Below are 14,344 nucleotides of genomic sequence, written 5' to 3' on the forward strand. Positions count from 1 at the left end.
TCGCCACAGCAATATGGCTGTCTACTGCTCTGGGTGTTGTGTGTGTGTGTGTGTGTGTGTGTGTGTGTGTGTGCGCACTTGGATGGGATAAATGCATGCACAAATTCCAAGTATGAGACACCATACTTGGCTACACGTCACTTTCACAAATGCCAATCATAGGTGGATTTTCACTTGTGCAAGAGACAGAAAACGGGAACTGTAGTGTAATTCAAAAAAACTTCACAATATGATATATCATTCATGCACAAATAGTGTGGGAGTTAGTGCTGAACTTTAATACTTAGGGTTTGGGAATGATTTAAATAACGGCATCATGCCACCTACAAAATTATAATGAAAACAATGCATTTTCTTGTATTATTTTACATGGTCAAATTATAATAAAACACCTTACACTCCGCCTATGTCATCTTCCTGGATTTAGCCAAAAAACAAAAAGGTCCAATTACTACTCTGGCAAAAACGTAGGACAGCTAAACTCCGAGCCAAACGTCCTGCAACAGGTTTAAAACACAGTGTTCTCAAAACTGATGAAATTTCAGGTTATGTTTGAAAAAACGATTGAAGTAGACATCAAAAAGAGAGTGTAGGCTATTCATTTTCACCTAGTGGACACAAAGATGAGTAGACGGAGTTCGTACATGGAACCTCTGAGCGCACAAAGGTAACTTTGTACATTGCACTCTCTTTTGATCTTTGTTTTATTAAAGCTGAAGAAGAACGCCAACAAAAGGGAGAATTCATACTTGTTCAGCTCTTTATGAACGGTCACAAACATATAGGCTACAACACTGAGGTCTAAAAAGAAATATTGCACATTACTCAGCATCCCAAACACTAAGCTTTTTTGATGGTTCACAAAGCTCTTGGTACATTCACAAGGGCAGATCTCTCTCTCTTTCTCTCAGTCCATAAGCTCCAAGCAGCCTTTCCCAGCGGCGTCCCGCGAGCAAGAGACATGCCAGGCCAGGTGATTAGATGGTGTTATGTGTGTCAAGGTGATTTGAGCCCCATTTTGGCACGATCTGCTTGATGTAGGGTGTCATGGGGATTCATAAATGACAATGGGCGTCGGGACGCAAGATTCAATTGTTTCATCTCATGTAGTGTGTCATAGTGGACGACAGCTGATGCCACGTCTGTGACACTTCATGACGTCACCACAGAAAGACTAGAATGTTTCTTTTTTTTTTCCGTCATCCACGACGGGTTCCATCACATCTGTGACACTGGCCAATGGGAGCACAGAAGCACCTTCGTACAAGCCGAAATGAAAGAGAGACAATGGAATCGGTCCTGCTAGGTGGAATTTTACAGTGGAGGAAATGTTCGTGGAGCTATGGCTATAATATTCCTGCATTTATGATGTTTCCTCAAGGGACTTCTAGAGTGAATCAATAAAAACTATTTGACCTCAGTTCTCTTTGACAGTCCATACTGGCCTCTTGATGTAATCCAGATTTGTGTCCACTGTCAGGTTTTCTTTCTTTTTTTGGGCTTTTCTGACGACAAAACACACTGTTTGCTAGCCATTGTTTGTTTACGTTCATGGCACATTCTCGATGACAGCATGCACATCATTAAAGACGGCAAGCGATGAATGCTCGGGTAGCAATGTGAATCGCATAATCTGACAACTGACAAAAAAAAACAAAAAACGTGTAGTCTGAACCAGGCTTAACACATTGAATGAAACGTGAAATTTTGAAGTAGTAACTGAAATAGTATTTTCTTGTAAAAAAGTACTCCAATAATCTTATTTATAACTTTAAAAAAAAAAAAATGTTCCCCAGTGTGGTATCTTTCTTTTTCCATTACAATAAATGGGAAGTTTTCAATCCTCAAAAAGGATGCAAAAGCACTATGAAAGTATAATAAATGTAGTCATGCACTATATTGTGAATATTTTGAAGGCATACAATACCTTTGTGTGAGGAACAGATCAAAATTCAAGTCTTGTTCACTGATACTATTTATAATATATACTAAAGTGAACGGATCACTGAGTCTGTGAGTTTAATACGAGAATCGGTTCAGTCAGATCAATCAGTCTGATCCATGAATGAATCATTTAGATTGAATCAGTTCATCCAGAGAACCAGTGAAAAGATCTGATTCAAAAGAATGATCTGTTCACAGATGAACAGCGTGAATAATGAACTTTTCATACTTTCAGTGAATACTGAAATAAATTTCAATCTGTTCCACACAAAAATAAATCATGTGACTCATAAAAACCTTGGAACATAAATGTACAAATTATTTCAGACCACTTTTATGGTGCTATATCCTTTTGCAGGATTTATATCTTCAGTCCCCTTTCATTGTAATTGCACAGTCTAAACATTTTCTTCTGTGTCAGACAGGTTTGAAACAACAGGAGGGTGAGCAAACGATGAGAAAAAGTTGTAAGGAAGACACGTGTCTCCAAACATCCCATCTTTTCCTTTTGGGAAATAATTAAATAATTAAATCATGAAACACAAAAACACGTTGGCCTCATCTCCAGCATAATTTTTCATTAATTTCAAGGATATTGGTAATAAAATAGTTAGTTTAGTTGTCTTCAGGGATGCACATCATGCAGGCTCTGTGTTGGATCTGACCCTGCATAATGACGTTCCTTTATTAATTCTATCACGTCTTTGACCAAGAAAGCGAACTGAATGAAATAAGGTGCATCAAAACATGCAGGGGATAAAAAATGCACACTTTTTTTATGCTTTTATAAGCGTATTAAAGTTCATATCGAATGGAATGGGAGAGCTCTGAAATACAGTATGCCATGAATTCAGCAAATGTATGAATGTTTCCAATTCAAATGTTTCAGTCATAAAGCTAAAGGCTGAAGTTAAGCATGACGTGTGAATGCATGAGTGTAGTATGCACCACTTTCACCACAAACAGCTAAAAATAAGCAATACAATACGAACAAATCCCTGCCCTTTACAGTCCTCACAGTTTGACTCATCACTAATGACCTATAACACTGGTATTTCATGCCCGTGTATTTTCATGCACAAATATGTTCATAAAATCCTGAATTTATATATCTGAACTCTCATGCAAATTGTTTGTTTTGAATTCATCCCAGCTGATTTTTGTGTTTTCACATTATTCTGTGAACTCGGGTTAATGTCCATATTAACGTCAAAATAATGATTGACCTCTAGAGTCTAGACCTAATGCAGTTATCACAGTAATCTAATTTAGAACCTTATTAACTAATGCTAATTCATTATGACCTGCGATAATGATGACAAATTAACTGAATTATTTAATGCTTTATGCCTGTTGTATTTTGAATACTGTATAAAATGTATGTTATGTGAAAGTAAAAATAAGCTTTAAATACAGGGTCAGTGTTGATTTTTACATACAATATTTGTTGGTCAAATTATTGATTTGATATAGGGTTCTTTTTATATTTTTGCTTGTATTTATTTATTTACAAGTGACTTTTACTTTGCTGATAAGCCTATAATAGGCTGTTTAATGACATTGTGACAACTTACCCCATATAGTGTGACAGCATACCTCGCTATTGTCAAAAGGTCATTTCCCTCCCCAATTTATTTGTAGTTAAAACTGTAATGTATGCAGGTATACATAAATTGACTTTAAAAAATAATCATATCCTGATAAATACAGAATAAAAATGTATTACGTGTAACCCAAAACTCTTAGTCTAAACCACGAGCTTCACAAAGTTAGACGGTCTCAAAAGTCAACGTCTATTAAAATACGATTCGTTTCCATATAACATGCATACAAGCATAAAAAGCAGCCTTACCTGGTCAAAATATATGATTCTCGTTTTATTGCTCATCTCCGAGGGCTCGTGGTTGTTGCTCCTCACCGCGGAGAAAGCCACCTTGGAGTTGGCGGCGCGCACGGAGATGCCGAGCGGCGAGGAAGAGCTCTTCCAGTCGGCGGGGTTCGAGTCACAAACCACCAGACATTTGCCCTCCAGGACGATGGGTTCCGTGTCATTCTGAGCCAAAACGAGTTCCCACATGACGGCCAGGCAGAACAAAAAAGCCACGCAGTCGACAAACGCCTTATTCAAGCGCTTCACGGACACCATGATGAACGATCTCCAGCGCAGCCAAAATCCAAACGGCTCTCCGGGTCCCGTCACTTCGCTTCTGCTCCGTGTCTGTGCTCGTTTACGCCAAACATCCGTCCGGACACCAGCTGCTGATTTACAAATCACCAAACGCGCGTAGGTGGATGCACCAATCTTATGTCTATAGTCATTTTTTATTGTTAGACTTAATTCCTTGTGATTTTGATAGTTTTCAACTCCGGAGGATCGGTCAGGCGAGTTTTGGAGAGCAGCAGGTTCACCGTAGGTTCCTGGCGACTCCGCGTAAAAATCCGCTCAGTGCGCACTGAGATAATTACCCGCAATGCCTGTGCAAACGACACTTTTTGTCCATATTAGTTTTGCGCCATAAAACTAGGCACGTAAACTAAAGCAAAACCCTAATGTCCCTCTTCGCACATCTGTGAATGTTCCTCTCTCTCTCTCTCTCTGTCGCTCTCTCTCTCTCTCTCTCTCTCTCTCTCTCTCTCTCTGTCGCTCTCTCTCTCTCTCTCTCTCTCTCTCTCTCTCTCTCTGTCGCTCTCTCTCTCTCTCTCTTTTTTTAATCCCAGAAAACAGAAAGTTATTAACAGTTCGTTTTTTTAATATTATTATTATTATTGTTATTATTATTATTATTACTACCACACTGTAACTGATTTTTGTCATTTGAACAGTATTATACTGTAATATGTACAGTAAGATACTGTAAAATGTGTATACAGTATTTTACTGTAAACCGCAAAGGATTATGGGAAAATATACGGTCACTACTGTATTTCCTCACTACTGTAAATCAATTTACAGTAGTGAACTTGCCCGCGAAAAACTGACCAATGGCAAGGGAGTTCTTTTTTACAGTACTAATACTGTAAACATTTTTACAGTAAATTACTGGCATCCAGCTGCCAGTAAGTTACTGTAAAATTTACAGCAACCTATTTACAGTGCACTAATACAAATATTTTACATACATGCTAACATTATTCGCGATAATATTAATATAATTAATTTATTAATAACTTTAACAAAATTTACATTAATATATTGTGAAAACACATATCTGAAACACACACACACACACACACATATATATATATATATATATATACACACATACATATATATGCATATATATATATATATATAGGAGATTTCGCCACGTTTATTCATTTGTTGCTATTTTTTCTTTGGCTAACTCTTTTTAGCCACGTTGTTACATTTTCTCTTCAGTCTAGGGGTTTGAGGATGGAGTAACAAGGAAAAAAAACAAAGATGTGGCTAACAAAAGGTTAGCCAAAGAAAAATTGCAACAAATAAATAAACGTGAAGAAATCTACTTCTCTTCTGTCCCAGCTCTATAGTAAACCTCACACGTATGGTGTCCACACTCTTGATTAACAACACCATAAAATAAACAGAAGCTGAATACCAGGAATATGCTTATCAAGTGATTTTATTTAAAGCATAGCAAAGCTAATAAAAAATAAAGTAAATAAACAAAGATCGGTAAACAGATAACGAACTTAAATAACCAGGAGCCTGTACCATGAAGCTGGTTTAGCTGGCTTGCCAGTTTCAGTTTAGTGTGCGCCAACTCTGGGTTTTAGGTACCATGAATGTAGCTCGGCTTTAGTCGGTGTTCATCACCATTACTTACACTCCACGGCTAACCTGCTCTGGGGCAGGTTATGTTCTGGTTTAGAGATCTCAAACCGAAATTTGACCAATCAGCTTTGAGCAAATAAAGCCACTCCCCCAGTTTCTCTTGCTCCAGATTAAAGGACACTACATAGTAAAACATTTTTAAAGATAAAATCGTCTGGCTTTCAGAGATGATTATTTATTATAATTATTTTATATGATTTATATAATTATTATACCCTTAATCCATTAAACAAGCCAGTTTAGTTTAATAATAATTATTAGGCTTTTATTTTAAATGCATATAAGTACAATATAAATAGGTTTTAGAATCAATAGCTTTAAACATGAGTACATATGAGTGTTTTTATACCTATAAATATTATCAACTATAAACTCAATTTTACAACTTTTACTTGCGCTGATATGGCAAGATGTTTTCTTTAAGTTGTCCTCTTTCACGGATAGATCGTTTCATCTTTCTGTGTAAATGTGTTTAATTCTTCATAATTCTTCACTTATCGCGAGAAGACAAGGCATGTGATTGGCTGTTCGTTACTGATGTCACACTTTCATGTGCTACACATGCTCAGAGGAACCATGCTCCCACTAATTAGAATTACATAAAACATATCACCAGCACAACATGCACAATAGAAATTACATCACGGGACATAACTGTGTGTGTGTGTGTGTGTTAATAATTGTTATTAATATATACATAAACAATATTAAGAATTAATCATATTAATTGTATGATTTATATACATATATAAATCATAAGATTAATATTATTAATGAATATATCAATAACAATTATTGACACTGTATATTATATATATATATATATATATATATATATATATTAATCATACAATTATTATTAATGAAAATATTAATAACAATTATGAATAATATCTGTATGAATATATTGCCAAATTGTATAAATAATATTTAAATACTATTATTTATATATTAATATCGTAATATTGGACCGACCCAAAAACATGCATAACAATACGTAAAAAAAAAGATATTTTATATATTTTATATTATATATATTTTTTTATAATATATACATACAGTATATGTACAGTTGATAAAGGCAGAGGTATGTTTGGTCTCCATCTATTTAAAAAAAAAAAAAAAGGCCCACTTTATTGGACACAAATCACAAATGAATTGCTGGGTCTCAGGAGAATACGGCATACCAGACTCAGGCTTCAAAAATAAAGAAAATACTGAGTAAAGTTATAAGAGGGACAAGCAATTTATGTGCAATATAATGGAGCCTTGAAGTGTTTCAATATTTGGCTTAATGTGTTTGGCTCTGCTTTATGCATCTCAAGTTGGAGTCATGAATGTTATTTGCTCTAATGCCGGACTATTAAGCAATGCAATTCTGTCAATGTAGTTTTTTATTTTATTTAAATGTTGTTTTTTTTTTTTTGAGATTGGAGATTGTGATTATATGAGTTTATAAATGAATTGCTTTCATCAGGACTCAATCGTTAAATGCAGGGTCATGCAATCAAGCCTCTGCAAGAATAGCTTTTGCAACAAGATCCAGGAATGAAGTTCAGATTCGAAGTTCAGACGTCAATGAAAAATGCATAATACACTTTGTACTCGCCTCAATTCATTGAGTTCAAGCTCTCTGGAGTGAACTTGAGCAATGCAATGCTTTTCATTTATGGAACACAAATTAAGTTAACTCACCTGGGAACCTATTGAGTTGCTTGGGAAATTAATTAATAAATGTGAGCTGTTATGCTGTTTACCTTCATAATGTTCTTCATTTTCCTCTCACCACTGTCATATTCCCAATGTCAGACTTCTAAAAGAGAAGGGAGTATTGACTGTAAACTCATGGTTGTATTGTGTGAAACGAATAGTTCATTCAAAAATGAAAATTGTTTTTTTTCATGGGAACAGATTTGGAGAAATGTAGCATTGCATCACTTGCTCATCAATGGATCCTCTGCAGTGAATGGGTGCCGTCAGAATGAGAGTCCAAACAGCTGATAAAAACATCACAATAATCCACAAGAAATCCACTCCAGTCCATCAATTAGGAAATTAATCCATCATTAGGTTGTTTTTAACTTCAAACCGTATTGCTTATGGCTAAAATATGAGTCCTCTATACATAATATTACTTTCTCCAGTGAAAAAGTCATCTTGTCTGAATCAGGAGAGAAATATGCACAGATCAAGCACGGTTTACAAGCAAAACAGAAAAAAAAGCAGCTCTAAAGAAGTATTTCAGTGGATTTTGATGTCAGAGGACAACAGATGATGGACTTTTTCACTGAAGGCAGCAATATTATGGATCATGGACTTGTATTTTTGGCCAGAAGCAACAGTTTAAAGTTAAAAAAAACGTCTTGATGGATTTGTTTCTTACAAACACGCAGCTTTTCACTTCACAAGATGTTAACTGATGGACTGGAGTGGTGTGGATTACTGTGATGTTTTTATCAGCTGTTTGGACTCTCATTCTGACGGCACCCATTCACTGCAGAGCATCCATTGCTGAGCAAGTGATGGAATGCTACATTTCTCCAAATCTGTTCTGATGAAGAAACAAACTCTCATCTTGGATGGCCTGAAGGCGAGTAAATTTTCAGCAGATTATAATTTCTGGGAGAACGATTCCTTGAACAACAGGACAACATGGCAGTGAAACACATTTAGTGCTTTACTGTGCTAAAGTGTGGATGGAGTTTCTCTTGGTTAGAAAAACACAGCATCTGATGTGGCCATGCATATTTCAAAAATCATAAATGTTTCACATGTTTAGTCCTCATAGTTCTGGATCAAAGTCATTCACAAAAAAGACACGTGTATTTGGTAAAATTCATCTCTTAACTATGTCAAATTGTATTGAGATTGTATCCCACATCTTGCTGACGATTTTATTAGTAATGAGAATGTTATCTGACTGGGTTGCAGGGCACACACTGAGTAATATTATTAAGTTCTTTGTTGCTTTAACATATTAATAAATATTTTTATTGTTTGAGTATTTATCAGTATACAACAACTCCGCAAAATTATCTTTTGCTTAAAGATAAAGAACCATTAAAATTGTGACGCTATTCCAACACACAACACCCCACCCTAATATTTTATCACTCTAATGCAATACATTTGTATAATTTAATAAAAAAGATTTTTTACATAATTTAAAGAAAAAAATATATATATAATTTAAATTGTTTACAAAAATTATGTATACATCATGCAGACATATTGTTTTGTAATACAGTAAAAATAACTATCGCAGTAATGAAAAGCTGAATCATCACTGAGAAAAATGGGAATTTAAAAAAGTGATAAAAAGTACAATGTCTTTTCCATAAAAATAGTCTCAATTTCCTTATTATTATTATTATATTTGTTTATTATATGCTTATATATTCCTATAATTATATATATATATATATATATAACACATATACACAAACATTTGAAATAATATATTTAAAAAGAAACGAAGGAAAACATCTGATAGAATGTTTTCATAATATTCAATCACTTTAAATTCCTTTCAAAAGTTTCCAGAATGTATTACTTTATAGTTTATATAATTGTTTGTTTTATATCAATTCAATATTATACATAAATTATTAATACATTATGCATCACATACAGCATTTATTGTACTATTTGTAATGTTTTGTAAAACAGTAAAAATGACTATCACAGTAATGACAATTAATGAGACTCATCACTGAGAATAATGGAAGAAAAAAAAGTAAAATGTCCAACTGCACTGCAGTAAAGATGATTTTGGGAAAAAAATGTGCATGAAAGTAATGAACATATGATGCAAAATGAGAAAGAAAATCATAACAGTTCTAAAAACTGTCTCCTTTTACCTTTTACCTTATTAGACAGACAGACAGACAGACAGATAGATAGATAGATAGATAGATAGATAGAGAAGACTCTAACACAAATGATGACATAAGGAGTTAATATTTGATTAAGAGTATTGGATTTCTGATGGCCAGCAGCTGGGGAGAGAGAGAGAGAGCTGTGAATCTATTCCTGGATGAGAGTAAGATAAATGAGCTGCACTTGAAGCGCTGCAAATGAATCGACCCCATGACCTTCACGCTACCTGTCTGCTCAGCCAGGTAAGCACGTGAAGGAAAGGCTAGTTCACCCGACACCATGGACTCTGTTTGTGGAAAGAGGGAGGTTGAGCGCCTCATTGGGCCGATTCAGAGCACAGTTATGATTCAGTGGGTTGTGAAGCGATCAGTAGAGGACTGTGGAGTGCTGTGAAGTTGTCTGTGTTTATGTGTGGGTAGAACTCTATGTGTGTGTCCTTGCACAAAGCACAAAGTAACGCTGGGCCTGCAGCGTTTGGGTGTGAAGGCCTTCGGGTGAACAGCTCCCCAAAGCTGACATTGACTTAGAACACAAATGACATTAAAATCCATCAAACAAAGCCCTGCTCTTTTCCTGAAGTTCAAACAAATAGGCTTCTCTAGGGGTGCCCAAACAAATCTGCCGGTCTAGAGAGAAAACCTCAGAACTAACCTCAGAATTAAAATGAAAATCCCCCCCTCTTTCCCCAGACTGGAGTTAAACAGGTATTTATCCATCCATCCATTGTGTTATCCATCCATCAATAAAAAAAAAAAAAACAATTAATAAAAAATAAAAAAATTATAAAAAAATTAATCAATTAATATATATTTTTTTAAATAAATCAATAAAAACATAAATCAATTAATAAAAAAAGTCAATTCATAAACAAAAAAAATCAATTAATAAAAGAAATCAACTAATACAAAAAAATCAATTAATAAAAAAAAATCAATTAATAATAAAAAAAAATTCTGTCATAATTCACTCAACTTCAAATTGTTCCAAACACTATTTTCTGTAGGACACAAAAGGATCATTTTTGAGTCTTCAAGCAGCTCTTTACAAAAAAATAGTTCATGGTAACCACGTCAATCAAGCTCTAAAAATAAACACTATGAAAAAGAAGTCAATTATAAAAATTAATAATATATTAAAAAAGGCAAACAGAATACATTCTAGAATGCATCTTTTAAAGGAACAGATCACCAAAAAACTCTAAACTATGTCATAATTTACTAACCTTCACGTTGTTCCAAACACTATTGCTGTATTCTATGGAACACAAAATAAGAATTTGAGTTTTCTTGAATCTCTTTCCATAAAATAGTTAATTGGTGACCACGTCTATCGAGCTTTAAAAATAAATATTATGAAAAAGAATTCAATTATAAAAAATACATACATTAAAATTATATAAAAAGTCCATATTCTATAACATATTCTGAATCTAAACTACCTAAATTCCAATCTGTTCAGAATATTTATTTTTGTATTTTTTTATTTTAAATAATCCAAAGGAACAGATCACCAAGAAAAGAAAATGTTGTCATTATTTACTCACCTTCATGTTGAAGAGTTTCCTGTGAGACACAAAAGGAGAATTCTTGAGGAATGACCATAGCTGTGTCCCAAATGACGCAATTTACACCATGCACTTATTCACTATGTACTCAACCATGTAGTGTATGAATTTCATAAGGTTATTTTGTCATTCATAATCGGAGTCTGATAGCCCCTCCCCCTTTGCGACAAAATTGAGTGCATGAAATGTCCAACATTCCACACTTCATCCGGGTCATAGAATAGTGCATTTTTTTTTACAACTAGCTCTTGGCTGAATTTTCCTTCTGCTGAAAGGTTTTTTTAAATAACTTTATAATCAGAGTCTGATAGTCCCTTATGAAAATGAATTATGAAAAATATACAAGTGACAATTATTTAAAAGAACCATAAAAAAGGTATATATTGTACATTATGTTCCGATAAAATAGTTCCATAAATAGATAAAATAAAATAAAAATAAAATTGTCAGACTTTACTCACTTTCATGTTGTAGTTTGTGGGACACAAAAGGCGAATTTCTGAGAAATTATGCAGCTCTTTCCATAAAATAATTTATACTTTCCATCTGTCAGGCTCTAAAAAAATGAACATTATGAAAATGAATTAAATTCAGAAAAAAATACCAAAATTAAAATGATTTAAAAGAACCATAAAAGCAGTCCATATTGTCATAACTACTTACAGTAAATTTCACTCTTTTAAAAAAATATTCATCAAGTGAATGTTTCCTTTAGCATTAGAGGGCTGAAAGATTTAAACACACACCTGTGGCTCCCAAAAAATACCCGTAAGGAGGAAGCTGGAGGAATTCCACAATAGATCTGAGGTAGCACCAGCTCTGTGACAGCTTTGACAGCTGCTAATAATCATTACGATCACACTGATCCCCACACGCAGCTGTATTGTGTGAGCTGTAGCCACCTGTTAACCCACCTCTGATGAGGTGACCGAAATAAATCTGAGGCGAAAAGCTACTTTTTGGTCCCAATCTTGCCTGACTGTGCCGGCTCACAAGAGATTGGTAGATTGCTGCTTTCACCCCTGGCCAAGAGAAATTGTTTAATCTGAGGTCCATACGATGGGGTCATGGGCCGAGCACTTTGGCTGGAGTGATTTTTCTTCAACAGTCTAAACGCTTCTGTGCAGCGCTGGTCAAGAGGGCAGCGCATGCACTGCTGCATTTACGGTTTTATGTTTCGTGCACTGATGATAAGAAGTCAGAAACTCAGACCAAAACAAATTTGAGAAGTTATTTTCATGAAGGAGGAATTATATGTACAAAAATAAAATAATAAAATGCAAATATTTCACATGCAAGTGCTTCAGTTAAAGCAGGCAGCATGAGCTGTTATTTAAAAATAATATACTTTTCAAAGGTGTTCGTCTCCTCTGCTCACCAAAGCTGCATTTATTTGAAAAATACAATAAAGTCACTAATATTGTAAAAATGTTAGAGTTTAAAATAGTTGTTTTCCATATGAATATATTTAATAATGTAATTTATTCCTGAGATCAAAGCTGAATTTTCAGCATCATTACTCTAGTCTTCAGCGTCCCATGATCCTTCAGAAATCATTCTAATATGCTGATTTGCTGCTCGAGAAACATTTATTATTATTATCAATGTTGTGCTGCTTCATATTTTTGTGGAAACTGTGATACATAATTTTTTTCAGGATTCTCAGAAAACATTAAAATAAAAAATAAAATAAAATCCGGAGACCCTAAACTTTTGAAATATAGTGTGTATATAAAAAAAAAAAAAAAAAAAAGAGAAATTCACATTCTTTCAATTACAAGAGAGAATACAGAGAATAATTTATATACATTAATATTTTATTACATTTTTCATATTAATATTTATAATTATTTGTAGACTGTATATGCATTTCATGTAAAACTACTATTGCGACAATATTCATATTTATAGCCAGACTGTGTGGGATAAGTTAAATGCCAACGTTTAATATGTAAGGTTAGGGGTTTGTTCAAATATGAGAAACAAAATCAGTGATACCTGCATTTACAAACAATATTTAAAATCCTACAGCTTCATAAATTCTCCCACCTACAACATCAACACATAAAAACACGGTCTCATTATCTGAGAGTGATTCAACACTTCCACCATTACAGCAGAGATGCCACTTAAACAGACGTGTGCCTTTACTCACTGAATCGTGTGGAAATAATGACCAGCAGACTTTGATTTCAAAGACCACTCCAGCAAATGCTTGCTCACACCAGCTGTACAGATGAAAGCATTCAGCTCGACACCAGCTGAGGGAGACGGCAAAACACACACAGGGAAAAAGCGCAGGTTTGGCTGTGTACTCTTTCACAAGCCAGAAAAATATAAGGTAACAAAGCAACAGCTGAGTATCTAAGAAGATGAACAGATGTAAGATTTCAAATTATGTCACTGTAAAAGCCTGTGAGATCATTTAAGGCAAGAGACGTAATCCCCTCGCTTTTTCTAATATAAAACCAAACATGTTCACAGGCTTTGAGTACAAAATGTTCAAAAAAGAGACACTAAAGCAATTCAGGTAGTGACAGCACAACATGCTTTTAGAGATGCCAGAAGACTCATTTTTTATTTATTTTATAAAGTGCAAATTAAAACAACTATTAATGCAAATCACTGCTTCAGAAGATAAATTAAGCTTGTTTGTTTAAAAACTTTCAGTGTTCTAAAATGAATACATTTTTTAATGAATAAAATAATCATTGCATGCACAGTCACGTGCTCCAGTGCTCCAAAAAAAAAAAAAGAAAGAAAGAAATCTCAATTTTTGCCACAATGCAGAAGGAAAGCATTTTATGTCTGACTAAGCAGAGAATTTGAGCTGGCAAACTCCTGCAGGTCATGAAATGGCACACAGAATACTTTATGTGCCCTACTGCAGGGTGCAAAACTCACTTTATTGGCTTCTTATACTGTACAATGAATCTGTATTTCAGTAGCCCACAACAAATAGGTCACAAGGTCATATTTACACAGCTATGTTGCTACTGTGCTGGTTTATACAATTTATAGGAACAGGTTACTGACATTAGGCCACAAAAATCTTAAAGGGGTCATATGAAGCGATTTCAAGTTTTCCTTTCTCGTTGGAGTGTTACAAGCTGTTCGTGAATAGATAAGATCCCTAAAGTTGC

General features: G+C 34.4%; 1 protein-coding gene across 1 annotated transcript in view; it reads right to left on the reverse strand.

The window, feature by feature from the left end:
- The window catches only part of LOC107687591 (cerebellin-4-like), a 7,248-nt gene extending 2,788 nt beyond the window's left edge, over window positions 1-4,460 (reverse strand). The window contains exon 1 of the mRNA XM_016484980.1: window positions 3,797-4,460. Within this exon, the coding sequence (XP_016340466.1) occupies window positions 3,797-4,090 (294 nt within the window). The 5' untranslated portion in view covers window positions 4,091-4,460. The remainder of the gene's footprint in view (window positions 1-3,796) is intronic.
- Window positions 4,461-14,344: the final 9,884 nt, after the last annotated feature.

The sequence above is a fragment of the Sinocyclocheilus anshuiensis genome, unplaced genomic scaffold (genome assembly GCF_001515605.1).
Source record: "Sinocyclocheilus anshuiensis isolate Anshui unplaced genomic scaffold, SAMN03320099.WGS_v1.1 scaffold2067, whole genome shotgun sequence".
NCBI lineage: Eukaryota > Metazoa > Chordata > Actinopteri > Cypriniformes > Cyprinidae > Sinocyclocheilus > Sinocyclocheilus anshuiensis.